The 13,537-nt window shown below is 43.5% G+C and overlaps 1 protein-coding gene across 1 annotated transcript; it reads right to left on the reverse strand.

The window, feature by feature from the left end:
• Nucleotides 1-12,032: 12,032 nt before the first annotated feature.
• Nucleotides 12,033-13,109, reverse strand: LOC311225972 (P2Y purinoceptor 6-like; the record flags this gene model as incomplete). Its single annotated transcript, XM_084311357.1, has 1 exon — nt 12,033-13,109. One exon carries the CDS (start codon nt 13,107-13,109, stop codon nt 12,033-12,035), a length of 1,077 nt encoding a protein of 358 aa, XP_084167483.1.
• Between the last annotated feature and the right edge of the window lie 428 nt (nt 13,110-13,537).

A 13,537-nucleotide genomic window follows, 5' to 3' on the forward strand; every position in this document is an offset into this window, starting at 1 on the left:
TGGAGTTTGCATGTTCTCCCCGTGCTCGCAAGTGTTTCCCCCCCCCCGATAAGATAAAACCCAATGGAAAAACATGCACAACAACAGATTGCTAACGCTGTGGCGTCCTTGACGAAGACGGGCAGGAGCACTTGGATCGGTCCCCGGGGCACAGCTCACGTTGACGCCCTATCTGCTCCCGGCTGCCCATGGGGGGAAGGACGACGGGATGGGTCAAGTGCAGAGACTCATCGCATCGGCGACTGAGAAAAAGACAATGCGTGTGTGTGTATCCCGGTGTGTGTGTGCCGCTCCAATTGCATGTCCAGTTCGTTGCATGCCGAATAAAGACCCCCCTAAAGAGGTCCTGCATCATAAGAACTAGGATCACATCTTTGAGAGTAACAACAAGTGAGGAGTGGTCCCCGTTGCTGCTGATATGGTCAAACTCACAGGACTGCTGTTCCGTCAACAGGTGCATTCAATCAACTCTAGAACCCAAGTCACAAACACCCGGGGGGGGGGGGGGAATAAAAAATAAAAATGCGAGAAGCCGAGAACGCACACCTTCCTGCGGCACTAATGGGAAAGCGGAAGTGGAGAGGAACCGAGATGTGGGATTTATTGATTGATTGAACATGTTATTAATGGATTGCAGAATGGATACAATACAGTACAGCTCAATACACACAATTGTTAAGGGGATGCAGACCAGAGAAAGACTTTCGTCTTGTTTACATCAGGGTCCCCCATTTTCAATTCATAATGAATAACTCATAGCTACCTATACACCGAGATAAACCCAAAGGGAAACATGCAGGACTGATCGCTGGCGCTGTCGCTTCCCTGACGAAGACGGACAGGAGCACTTGGATTGATCCCCGGGCGCGGCTCCATAGATATATATATATATATATATATATATATATATATATATGGGATGTCGGGATGGGTCAAGCACAGAGAGGCATTTAATCTGCGACCCAATGCATAATGTGTATTCCTGTGTGTGTTGCTGCATGAAATTACAAATAAAGACTTTTAGTTTTGTCACCAGCTCTGGGAATAAGCTGACATGGGACTCTGCGATTAATGGAGTGTGACCTAACTGCTTAAACCAAGAAGCTTATTTGTTTGAGCAACAAACACATTTGGCTAGTTTTTACATCAAATTGAGAACATTTTATTTACAGCTATATTCCAAGCTGTTTGGCTTTGCCACACTTCATATGCACATGAAATGGGGAGAGAACAGATGGTGGAGGTGAACGGTACACTGTCCCCCCCCCCTCCCAGTGAGCTGTGGTGTTCCACAAGGAAGTATACTAGGACCTTTACTGTTCCTAATTTATGCAAATGACATGTCATCAGCTTGTGACTGCAACTTGTTCCTGTTCGCGGACGACTCAGCCCTGCTCTGACAGGGACAAGTTGCAGGTTGAAAAGCCCTCAGCTCTGAACTCCGCAAAATCTGCACCTGGCTCGCTGATAACAAACTATCATTACATCTTTGGATCAAATAGCAAACTCAGCAAGGCCAACGGCTTCTCTGTTACAGTGGGTGACATTATTGTCACAAGAAAAGATGAAATTATATGCTCTGTAAATAACTATGTACAGATACCGAGATGTCACACCATGTTACCTGTTATTGCACAATGTTTTTTGTATTGGATTCTATTATATGTTGTACCCACTGTATTGCACATCGTTGCGGGCAAGACCACCCGCATTTCATTGTATACTCGTATGCCGTGACAAATAAAACTCTTGACTTGAATTACCTACCTGGGTTCCATCCTAGAGGCAAATCTTTCCTGTGACAAAATGGCAACCAATGTAATAAGAAAAGTCAACCAATGAACAAGATTCTTGTACCGGATCTCCTCTCTGGTAAACAAGAATACCTTGAAGACTCTTAACAGGAGCACTCATTCAAGGGTACTATGACTGCTTGCACCTCATGGTACCAAAGCACCTTAAAGGCCCTAAAAACAACGCTACAAACATCACAAAACAAACTGGTCAGACTACTGCTTGGCCTTACTCCTAAAACCCACCTTACCCCTGCCCATTTTTCCAACCTAGGATGGCTTAGAGTAGACGACAGATTACAGCAACTTGCAATGGGCCTGGTCTACAAGATACACTACACCACCAAGATACCCATGTACATGTCGAAATACTTCCCAAAGGTCAGTGAATACCACGACCACAACACCAGAGGGAGTTCCACAAATCATGTTCAACCCAGTTTCGGCTCAAACAAGGGACTAAACACGTTTTGCAATTATGCCACAATAATGTGGAACGCCCTATCCACAGCCGTAAACGAATGTGAATCCCTACCCTCCTTCAAAACCGCTCTCGAAGAGCACCTACGGGTGGCTGCAATTAGAAACTTCCCCCGGTAAATGTCCAACCCCCTCCACCTCTACAGTTTCTTCCCCTTCGGATGTATATATTTTTTATGATCTCTTTTTCTCACACAGTAGGCCTACTGTATATTTGTATGTCATAAATGTCTTGATGAATTGAAAATGGGGAGCCCTGATGTAAACAAGACGAAAGTCTTTTTCTGGTCTGCATCCCCTTAGCAGTTTGCATTGAGCCACATTGTACCATTCTGAAATCTGTTAACATTTTCAATCAATCAATCAAATGGGAGCAACAATTGACGTCAAGATTTTACATTTTGTCATTTAGCTGAACGCTTGTATCCAAAGCAACTGACAAGTTCTGTACGACAGGTCCGCAGGATGGGTACAACTCTTTCGGCTGAGTAACGATGTTTGTCAAACGGTGTTGAGTGCATAGTAGTAAAGACATTATTAGCATAGTAGGTAGTAATACTGTACATGACATTCCCTTCCTGTAATTATGGCCCTCCCTAATCACAAACGCATGACACGCAGAGGAGAATCAATCCATTAGGAGTGTAATGAGGGTGTAAGTAGCCCATTGAGCTGATGCAGTGTTTTATTGATTCATTTGATTTAAATGGACTTAATATTCAAATCATATTTCACACGTACATAGACAGAGTAGGCTAAACTAAAATGGTCTAATTAATTGATTCAAATGTAATAAAAACAGCCTGACCTGGTCGAAGGGAGAGGAATAAAGGTGACGCCTCCATTCACGATATTTGTTGACATCTTGACTCGTGGGCACTGGTGGAAAGTAACTTAAGTATTTGTACTCGAGTGTTGTACCTGAGTACAAGTTCGAGGCACTTGTACTTTACTTTAGTATTTTCATTTGTCTTTTACTCCACTACATTTCGAAGGATATATTGTAGGGTACCTTTTACTCCACTACATTCACCTGAACTCATGAGTCACTAGTTACTTATATATATTTTTCATAGAAAAAACATGGCAGAGTTTTTTTTCCCGATCAAGGTTTTTTTATTTGAAGATTATTTTTTACAGTTAGGCCCACATGGGCCAAAAGAAAGAACAAGTAAAATAAAACCCTCCCACCCCTATACCAGACATATAATCATTAATTAAACACTTTCAAGCATTTTTTTTTTTTTTGTATTTTTTTTTTTATTGTTTTTTAAACAAACATATAAACAAACATGACAACACACGATAAGATATACAAGCATTAATTGTCAGGGCACATCCAATGAGATCACATTTTAGTTAGTTGTCTTATATAAGATATACCCCTAATACCTGTTATCTAAAAAAACCTACACACATATGCTCAGCTCGAACCCCCCCCTCCCGGACCCCACCTTGAGAAGTACCTCCACTATCCCTCGCACCTAACCAGACACTACCATTATAAGCTAGCTTTTATTCTCTCCACCACTTCTAACCACATTGACATTTTGGATTCATTGAGACCCAGAATTCTTGCTGTAGATATTTCATGGTAAATTACATCGAGATATGTAAGAAACCAAACTTTACGGCAATTTTTTTTTTCAAAAACATCATTCAATAATAATACCGAGGGGTGTACAGGTATATTCCAAGATACGAGTTTTGATATTTGTTGGGTCACATCTTTCCAGAATGCCTTAACTGGTGAGCAGTCCCAATACATGTGCATAAATGTCCCTTCGTCTCCATTTGCACATTGGGTGCATTTGGAATCTTGTTTAAGCCCCATTCGGCACAGTCTTATAGGAGTCAAGTATGTCCTGTGAATATAGTTAAGATTGATTTGTTGATGATCCGGGTTCCTTGATGTAAGTCGGACATTTGCCCAGGCTCCTTGCCAATCAAAGTCATTTTCCAGGTCTGGTATATCCCTCCTCCAGACAGAGTCAAGTTGGAGGGTTTCATACGAGGACGTTAGTAATTGATGATAAAATTCTGAAACAAAACCTCTCGATGTCTCTCTTGCGTAGAAGAATTTGTGGTATCTGTGGTGTTCAATTGGTCTGTCTAATGGAACACCGTGAGACTTCAAACATAGCTCTAACTGTTTGTGAAAAAGCCATGTGGACTTGGTGAGATTAAATTTTTTGCGTATTTCTTTATCACTACAAAAACCCTGTTTGTTAAAAACATCCCCTAATGAGTGTATGCCTTGCTTTTCCCATATAGGGAATCTTATAGGTCGTTTTCCAATTAAGAGTGCATTGTTATTGAATAAGGGAGTATGATTGTGCCATCCTTCCTAAAATACCGGAGGTGGATCAGTGCTTCAGATTGGGGACCCGCTCCATTGGCAATAACGCTAAGCCCAGAGTGATATTGGTTATACTGCGCCAAGTCAGAATAAAAGAAATGATTATTCGTGAAACTCGCAGGATGAAAGGCAATCTGAAATACATGGAGGTACCAATACACTGCTTTGAAGATTATTGTCATGATGTAGTGGAACTGCGTGCCAAGTTCAAGACGGTGATGTCTCAACTATACCTGGAGAAATACAGACCCCTACTAATATACCCTGCAATACTTCGCATTGTCGACAAACAAGGAGCAAGGGTTCTCCTCAACTCGCCTGAAGATGCAGCCAAATTCCTGTCTGAACAACACGCAGAATAGTGTATAAATGGCCTTTTAATCTCAGTTATGCAAGGTCACCATATAGTACAATCTTTAATAACCGAGGATTTGGGACAGAGAGACCTACGTGCTCAGAGTTTTTGAATGCTTTCCCCGACGTGTTTATATTATTGCGGACATATTGGATTCAAGATTGGAACACTCCAGAACATACTGGAACATTCAAACAATGTAAAAATGACATATTGGAATAATCTAGAACATCGAAGCATTCTTTGATATATGGAACATTCTGGAATATCAGCAATACGTGGTCATTCCCTCTACCAGAAGCCCCTCGGGGGAATAATCAACAGCTATCTAGATGCAGAACCACAGAGCCATCATAGCCGGCCGGCAGAAATATCACTCTACACAACGATCATCGCCCACCCCGGTCAGGGGAAATGCTGCATATACGTATTTAAAAACTGTTTTTATTAATGGGAAATAATTCCACTACTTCTCCAATTTATACTTTAGATGTTTAAGCATAGCAATGCTCTTTTAAGATCTAAGTTAATGTTCTCTTCCTTTTACTTGTTTTTTTTCTTTTTCATCCGCTCTCTCTGATTTATTGAGGCTCTCTCTTCAGTTCAATACCTTCATATTATTCATGGGTTACTATAAATTACACAAGTTCATATAAAATGTAAGTGATTAGGGCATGACAATTGAAGCTTATTTTTGGTCTTTATTTTTAGTTTATCTCGTTTAAATTTTTATTTATTTATTTTTTACGGGAAAGTGGCCAAGCCACAGTCGACATTCTACTTATGGTAGAATTTAGAGTGTTAGATCCTATGGTATACATAGGAATGTTAAGGATAATTGGATCATTCTGGGATATCCGGTGGTGCAAGGGAGGGAGTCATACGCAAAGGTTGTGTTCATGGAACACAATCCTGTACGACTCTCGGTGGGAGGGAAGGGTAGGGGATTTTTATTTGTATATATGTATGTTTTTAAGCTCGGCTCTCAACGGGACCTCACTAGTGGGATGTATATCTATTATTGCCTCGCACTCTAGAAGCATTACCAAAAATTACAATGCAACATGGCTAGTTTGAATATAATGATATGGAACACCGGGGGAATAAATAACCAACTCAAACGCAAAAGCGTGCTCACACTGATGAAAAAAGAACATGTGGACATTGTTCTGCTAAGCGAAACGCACATTCTAGGAAAAGACATAGATAAATTAGCGGACAACATATACCATAATATCAGTCACTCCTCTATTGGTACGAGAACTCGGGGTGTAGCAATAGTCGTTAAACGTAAGTTGAATATTGTACTAAAGGGAGTATGGTCTGATGTAGAAGGTCGGATAACTATAGCTAAGATTGAACATAAGAACAGGAAAATAGCGTTGATAGCGGTATACGCCCCAAATTTGTACGAAGAAGATTTCTTCACTACATTAACCAATGCCAATCCCACGACCCGAAAGTACTCTTGTCGATCTGCGAGACATAATACACTATCCAGAATAGATTATGTCTTTGCATCACAGAGACTATTTGATAATTATGAAGTGGAAATGATACCCAACGCACTATCAGATCACTGTTATTTACTCCTTAAAGGTACATTTGGTATACTATCCTCCCGAGCCCCAAGATGGCGATTTAACTCGTTGCTGCTTAATAACAAGGAATTCATTACACAACTCAAAGAAGCTCTTATGGTATTCCAACGGGAGAATGCAAACTTGGTGCAAGACCCCAGAATAATATGGATGTCGGTAAAGGGAATGATCAAAGACTTCACGGATAGCTTTTCCTCCAAAATGCGCAAGAATCAAAGCACAAAACTGGATGAGCTGGAAACGCTTTACTCAACGTTATTTAATTCTCTGAAATACAACAACTCAACTCGACTAGAAAATCAAGTTAACGTACTAAAAATAGAGATCAATGCCATATACAGACAACAATCGGAAATACAAATACGCAGCACAAGACAACAGCAGTACTCCCATGGTTCCAAACCCAGCCACCTATTAGCCATGCGATTAAGAATTAATGCAACATTTGCAGATATAACTACCATTAGAGCACAACAAGTACTTGTAACAGATCCTGTAAAAATAAACGATACATTCAAAGTATTCTACTCCGACTTATATAAATCAGAAATGACCTTCGATCAAAACAAAATGGACACATTTCTTAATCAAATTATTCTCCCTAAACTTTCAGAGGATGACGCTAAACAGTTAGAAACACCGATCACACTAGAGGAACTCAAGAAGGCCATAACCGCAATGAAAAGTGGTAAGGCTCCTGGAAGAGACGGTTTCCCATCAGAAATGTACCTTTCTTGTTGGGACATAATTGGCCCCTTATTACTAAATATGATCTTATACTCAGTCAAGGAGGGGAACTTCCATAAAAATGACAATATTGCACTCATAACAGTCCTCCTTAAAAAAGACAAAGACCCCAACGAGTGCGGTAGTTATAGACCTTTAAGCCTCCTCGGAACAGATATCAAACTGTACTCTAAGGTATTAGCCATCAGATTACAAAAGCATATGACGTCTTTAGTTCACCCGGACCAAACTGGCTTCATAGGAGGCCGCCTGATCACTGAGAACATAAGACGTATACTGCACGTACTTGATGCCGACAAGGAGGACACCATACCTAAGGCGATGCTGTCCCTGGATGCTATGAAGGCCTTTGACAGGCTGGAATGGTCGTATCTGTGGGCAGTGCTAGAAAGGATGGGGTTAGGAAAAGGATTCATCGATATGATTAAAGTATTATACAAAGACCCATCGGCCATGATTACAACAGGCACAATCATCTCCCAAATATTTCCGGTATCACGCTCTGCCAGACAGGGTTGTCCTCTTAGTCCCGGACTGTTCAATCTATCATTAGAGCCTTTAGCACAATATATAAGACAATCCCAATCCATAGAACCAATCGTAATCAAGGGCACACAACAAAAAATGTGTTTATATGCGGACGATGTAATATTGTTCATGAAAAACCCCAACACCACATTGCCTCATCTGCTCAAGTTGATTGAGGACTTTGGTGATTTATCGGGATTTAAGATAAATTGGCCGAAGTCGGCTTTCCTTCCACTTAACACCCCTGCAAAAAAAGATACAACCCTCCCAGGACAGATACCGATGGTAAAACATTTCAGATGCTTGGGAGTGGAAATATTCCCTACCATAAGACAAACGGTGAAGCACAACTACACAAAAATCCAAAACAAAATCAAAGACGACCTTGATAGATGGGCAAAACTTAAAAACACAGTACAAGCACGGATATCAATAGTTAAGATCGATGTACTACCTAAAATCAACTTCTTCAGTTCAATGCTACCGTTACCCCCTCCAGAGGGTTACTGGAAAAGATTACACTCCTCCACATACAAATTTATTTGGAATAACAAACCACCACGTATAAAAAGATCCACCGCACAGAGAAATAAAGCAGATGGTGGCATGGCATTTCCAGATTTTTTCCTATATTTTAAGGCGTACACATTAAGTCCATTGACAACATGGTTTGACTCCCAAGCATTAGCATCCTGGAGAAAAATAGAAGAAAACATAGTAGCCCCACATAGACTGAAGGACATAGCATACACTAAACTACCAATCAAGCACTGTGAACGAAAATTTGGCCCCATAATTACTCATGCGATCCGGATATGGCGTGAATCACAAAAAAAAAATCCTAACCCACAAAAATGGCACAATCACACTTTCAAGCATTTCTTAAACATTGTTTTTCCTTTTAAATCACCAGACAGTAGTGGATACTGTTGAAGGACTCAGGTCCTTCAACGTGTGCAACAGACTGCTGCAGTCATTTTACCAGTCTGTAGTGGCCAGCGTCCTCTTCTATGCTGTGGCATGCTGGGGAGGCTACATCAACTCAAGGGACACCAACAAACTCAACAAGCTGGTGAGGAAGGCTAGCTCTGTGGTGGGAGTCGAGCTACCTATAGACTAGAGGTGATGGCAGAGAGGGGGATGATAAGGAAGCTGGCTGCCATCATGGAGAACCCCTACCACCCCCTCTACGACGAGCTAGTCAAGATGAGAAGCTTGTTCAGCCACAGACTCATACCCCCCCGACACTCAACTAACCGCCTCGGACAGTCCTTCATACCAGCGGCCATCAGGCTCCACAACAGTGGGCAGTAGGCCTGCCACGATAACACATTTTGCTGGGCGATTAATTGCCCCCGAAAATATCGCGATAAGCGATATTATTGCGACCGGTTAGAGAATTTTTTTGAGAAATTTATTTCCCAAAACTTTTATTTTGAAGCCCACCGCTCCGTCTTTTCCGGTGTTTAAGACTTTTATTTTGAAGCCCACCGACCGGACCGGAAGTATTGTTGCGATTATCCTAGCCGACAACTTGTCTCGTCCGGTTGTGTTTTTTAGTTTTAACGTTAGCTACTAACGTTAGATGCAGCTACTACAGGCAATCAACGATGAAGAGGAAGCGTCAAAGCAGTATTATAATAGAATAGCTGTGGTGCGTAGGCACTGCAGCACGACTCGAAAACGACCTGCTATAATAAATTAATTCATGTTTAACTTGTCCCCGTCTCCAGTCCTTTGACTAGCCCCACCCGTTCATTGTAAACAATGATGCATGTAATTGTATTAAGGTTATTCTGTGTTATTCTAACGTTACACTACAAATAACGCTACTTGGTTAAAAGGAGCAACACTATTGAGAAATGTAGTTAAGCTATGTGGTGTTGCCCCACGGAGATCCTGTGCTGTGCTGTAGTAAAGCCAGCGGCCCGCCTCCCAACACGGACAGTGACTGACAAGGGGCACTGGTTCCGCCTCATTAAAACAAACGCGCAAATAGCAATTAATCGCGCCCGTCAAAATCATTGCATTCATTTTAATTATCGCGGCAATTAATCGATTTATTGCTTATCGCGGCAGGCCTAGTGGGCAGCGACTAGCAGCCTCCAGGCTCCACAACAGGGGGCAGCGACTGCTACCAGACATTGACCTGGGACTTATAGGAACCCAAGGAGGACAACTTACACTACCTTAGGCATACTGCACCTTATGTGGATACTGTGAACAATGTATATTTCAGTGGATACTGTGAATAATGCATACTCAGTAGATAGTAAATTATAACACTACCTTATGCATACTGCACCTTATGTGACACTGTGAATACTGTGAATATTTTTTTCAGCTAGTTAGATAGTAAATTATATTGACCTATTTGTTTACACTGCCTGTGTTGTTTTTACTACCTGTACCACCCCCCCCCTCCCCCATGCTGCTATGATGCCTGAATTTCCCCAAGGGGATCAATAAAGGAATATCTTATCTTATATACATCTCTTGCATTCTGCAGATAGAGAAAGAGAAAAATAAGAACACAAAAGAATAAGAAACTAAGAAAAGAGGAAGGCCTGCAGTCAAATCGCCTCTGTAACATTATCCGCTTCCATATCCTCAAAGAAAAGGCAGGAAAGGATCCCAAATATTGTGGAATTTTTCCGTACAACCTCTTGACAGTATACCCTGATCTTCTCCAGTTTAATATGATACATGACTTCTCTCATCCAGTGGCCGTACACAGGTGGACTTGGGTCTTTCCATTTGAACAGTATTAGTCTTCTGGCCAGGAGTGAACAAAAGGCCAACAACATTGTAGATTCCCAGTGGATGTCCGTTGGGGCCACTGAATATTGAATATGGCAATATATGGACATGGCTCCACTATCTTTCCAAATATCTTAGAGCAGGTGTCAAAGATGGCTTGCCAAACATGGCAGAATTTAAGAAGATTATGTATTATATTCCGTTTTTCTAATTTGAAGCCTGACAACTTCAAAGGATGTAATCATGATTACATTTGAAAATGTAAAAACTAGCCAAAACGTTGCCTTACCTTTGTTTGCATAAAAAAGGTGAAATAGGTCAGTATTTCAGTATACACCCCAAGAAAACGACAAAATCCCTTAAAGGTTATGAGAAGTATGTTGTACAGTTATGCTATGTACCGGTATGACTGTGTATGAACGAATAATGGACTCTGTGAAGCGCTCTGGGTCAGTGAAGAGCGCTATATAAATCCAAGTCATTATTATTATTATATGTAGCATAACCAAAAAGAGAAACCTGAGTTATGCTAGCACTGTACAACATAACCTTTAAGTCAATGGTTCAAGGTTGAACACAACGTTGTGTATAATGAGTACTTTTACTTTTGATCCTTAAGCACATCCAATGCATTCTACCTTCACACAAGTATGTTACAAACGTGTACTATTTTATTTCAGTAGTTCTACTTTTACTTAAGTAAAGTAACTCTGTGTAGCCTATACTTCTTCCGCCACTGCTCGTATAGCCTATATACTCTGAACACTATACAATCCTGTAGCTAGCCTAATAGTTCCTGCCGTTTCCTTTTATTGAAAGTACATTATCATGAACATTAGTTCAAGTTCAAGTTTTGTTTGTCACATAAGGTACGGGTACATTACAATGAAATGCTTGGTTCTGTATGAGCCCCTGAGATTGTGCATCATACAGTAAAGCCAGTAAAAATAATAAAGTCCAAACACACTATACAAATTAATACAATATACAAACTAAAGTACAAAATGCTAACTTTTTTTTTTAAATGCAAAATGCATTACAATGTTTTGTTCGGCCCCTGCGGATGGGAGCCCATTATTTCCCCTCTAGAAACGGGCTAAATTCACCTGTACTTAAAGGTTTTGCCTTTATTTACCCAGGGTATAGGTTCACTGAGCACAGATGCTCTTTTTCCAGCTACGCCCAGCTGCTTCCTATTCACACAGTTCCATTCACACCTGGGAGCTGCCCAGTACAACCACAGACAGTCTGACACCAATACCATTGGTCGCCAGCACTGAGCAACTCCACTGGTTAAGTGCTTTGCTCAAGGCCACTTCAGCGGCAGATTTCCCCTGCCGGTCCCGGGGGGATCGAACCGGCGACCTTCCGGTGACAAACCCGCGGCTTCTCTAACCTTTAGGTCACCTCTACTCCTCCTCCTCCGGACCGGATCCTACTGCTGGCCGCGTGGTGCTGGTGGTCGTTTCCACCAGACACACCTCTGGATGCACCGCTACAGGGCTCTTCTTCCCCCGCAGGCGCAGCCAGGCGCGGAGCCTCTCGCGGTGCCGCTCGGAGCCCAGGAAGTAAAGCAGAGGGTTGGCGCAGCAGTTGAGGTTGACGAGAGGCTTCCACACCTCGTAGGAGATCCGCACCGCGTGCAGAAGCCGACAGTGGCCGGCCATGTAAACCCTCACGAACATGTACACGGTCTGCGCCACGTGGTAGGGCACGAAACACAGCACGAATATAAGACACACGGCGAGGATCGTGCGTAAAGACTTGTTGCGCATCTTCGCGGTCCTCCCGGTGATGATGACCCCGGCGGTGGCCCTGCTGCTGCTGCTGCGGCAACACAGCGTCCGTACCATGGCGCAGTAGCAGGTGATGGTGACGAGGAAGGGCAGCAGGAAGCCAACTATGGTCAGAAACACCCCATAGGGGAGGTAAGCGCCCATCTGCGCCGGGTCGGTCATTTCGAAACACACCGTCACGTTGTTCCTGGAACCCGTGCGCGCGTACACCAGGGTGGGCAGCACCCCCACCGTCACCGCCACCCACACGGCGCCGGAGACGAACACGGCGAGCCGCCTCTTGGTCCTGATGCGCAGCGAGGCGATGGGGAAGCACACGCCGAGGAACCGGTGCGCGCCGACGCAGCAGAGGAACACCATGCTGCCGTGCAGGTTGGCCAGCAGGAGGAAGCGCACGGCCTTGCAGAGGAGGTCGCCGAAGAGCCACTCGCTGCCGCTCCGGGCGAAGCTGACGATGAGCGGCGGGAAGGCCAGCGCGTACAGGAGGTCGGCCACGGCGAGGTTGGTCAGGTAGACGACCATGTTGGTCCGGGGACTCCTCCGGGAGCAGCAGCGGCACACGGACACCAGCAGGGCCCCGTTGAGAGCCAGGCCCAGCAGGAACACCAGGCTGTAGGTCAACAGGAGGAAGAGCCACTTGTAGGTCTCCGACACGGAGCATGATGACGGGGGGGCCGACTCGTCCTGCATCCTCCTCCCCGAGTCTCGACACTCACTCTGGCACTATTCCTATAGTCTGCCGCCCGTCTCTATACCACTTGATTGGCACAACAGCGTATATTGCTTATTATAGCCCCAGAACCGGGGGGATGAGATAGTAGCGCAGCAGTCGTCTGGTAATCCGGAGGTTCCCTGTTCGATTCCCGCGCCTCCCGCAGCGTGTCGAAGTGTTCCTTGAGCAAGACACTTAACCCCTTAAACTTCTCCCGATGTGCAGGTCGGCACCTTGCATGGTCGCCTGTGTGAGTGAACAGGTGAAATGCGAGGAACAAATAGGATAAAAGCTCTATATAAATCATGCACCATTTATACGGGGCGCACAAAGCCAAGGATCCGTGTGTGTTCGTTCACCTGCAGTCCGAAAGGACCGAGTGGCTTGGTTGTTTCTCCTGTCCAGT

Source organism: Notolepis coatsorum (assembly GCF_963971535.1).
Source record: "Notolepis coatsorum genome assembly, chromosome: 1".
NCBI classification, from domain to species: Eukaryota; Metazoa; Chordata; class Actinopteri; order Aulopiformes; family Paralepididae; genus Notolepis; species Notolepis coatsorum.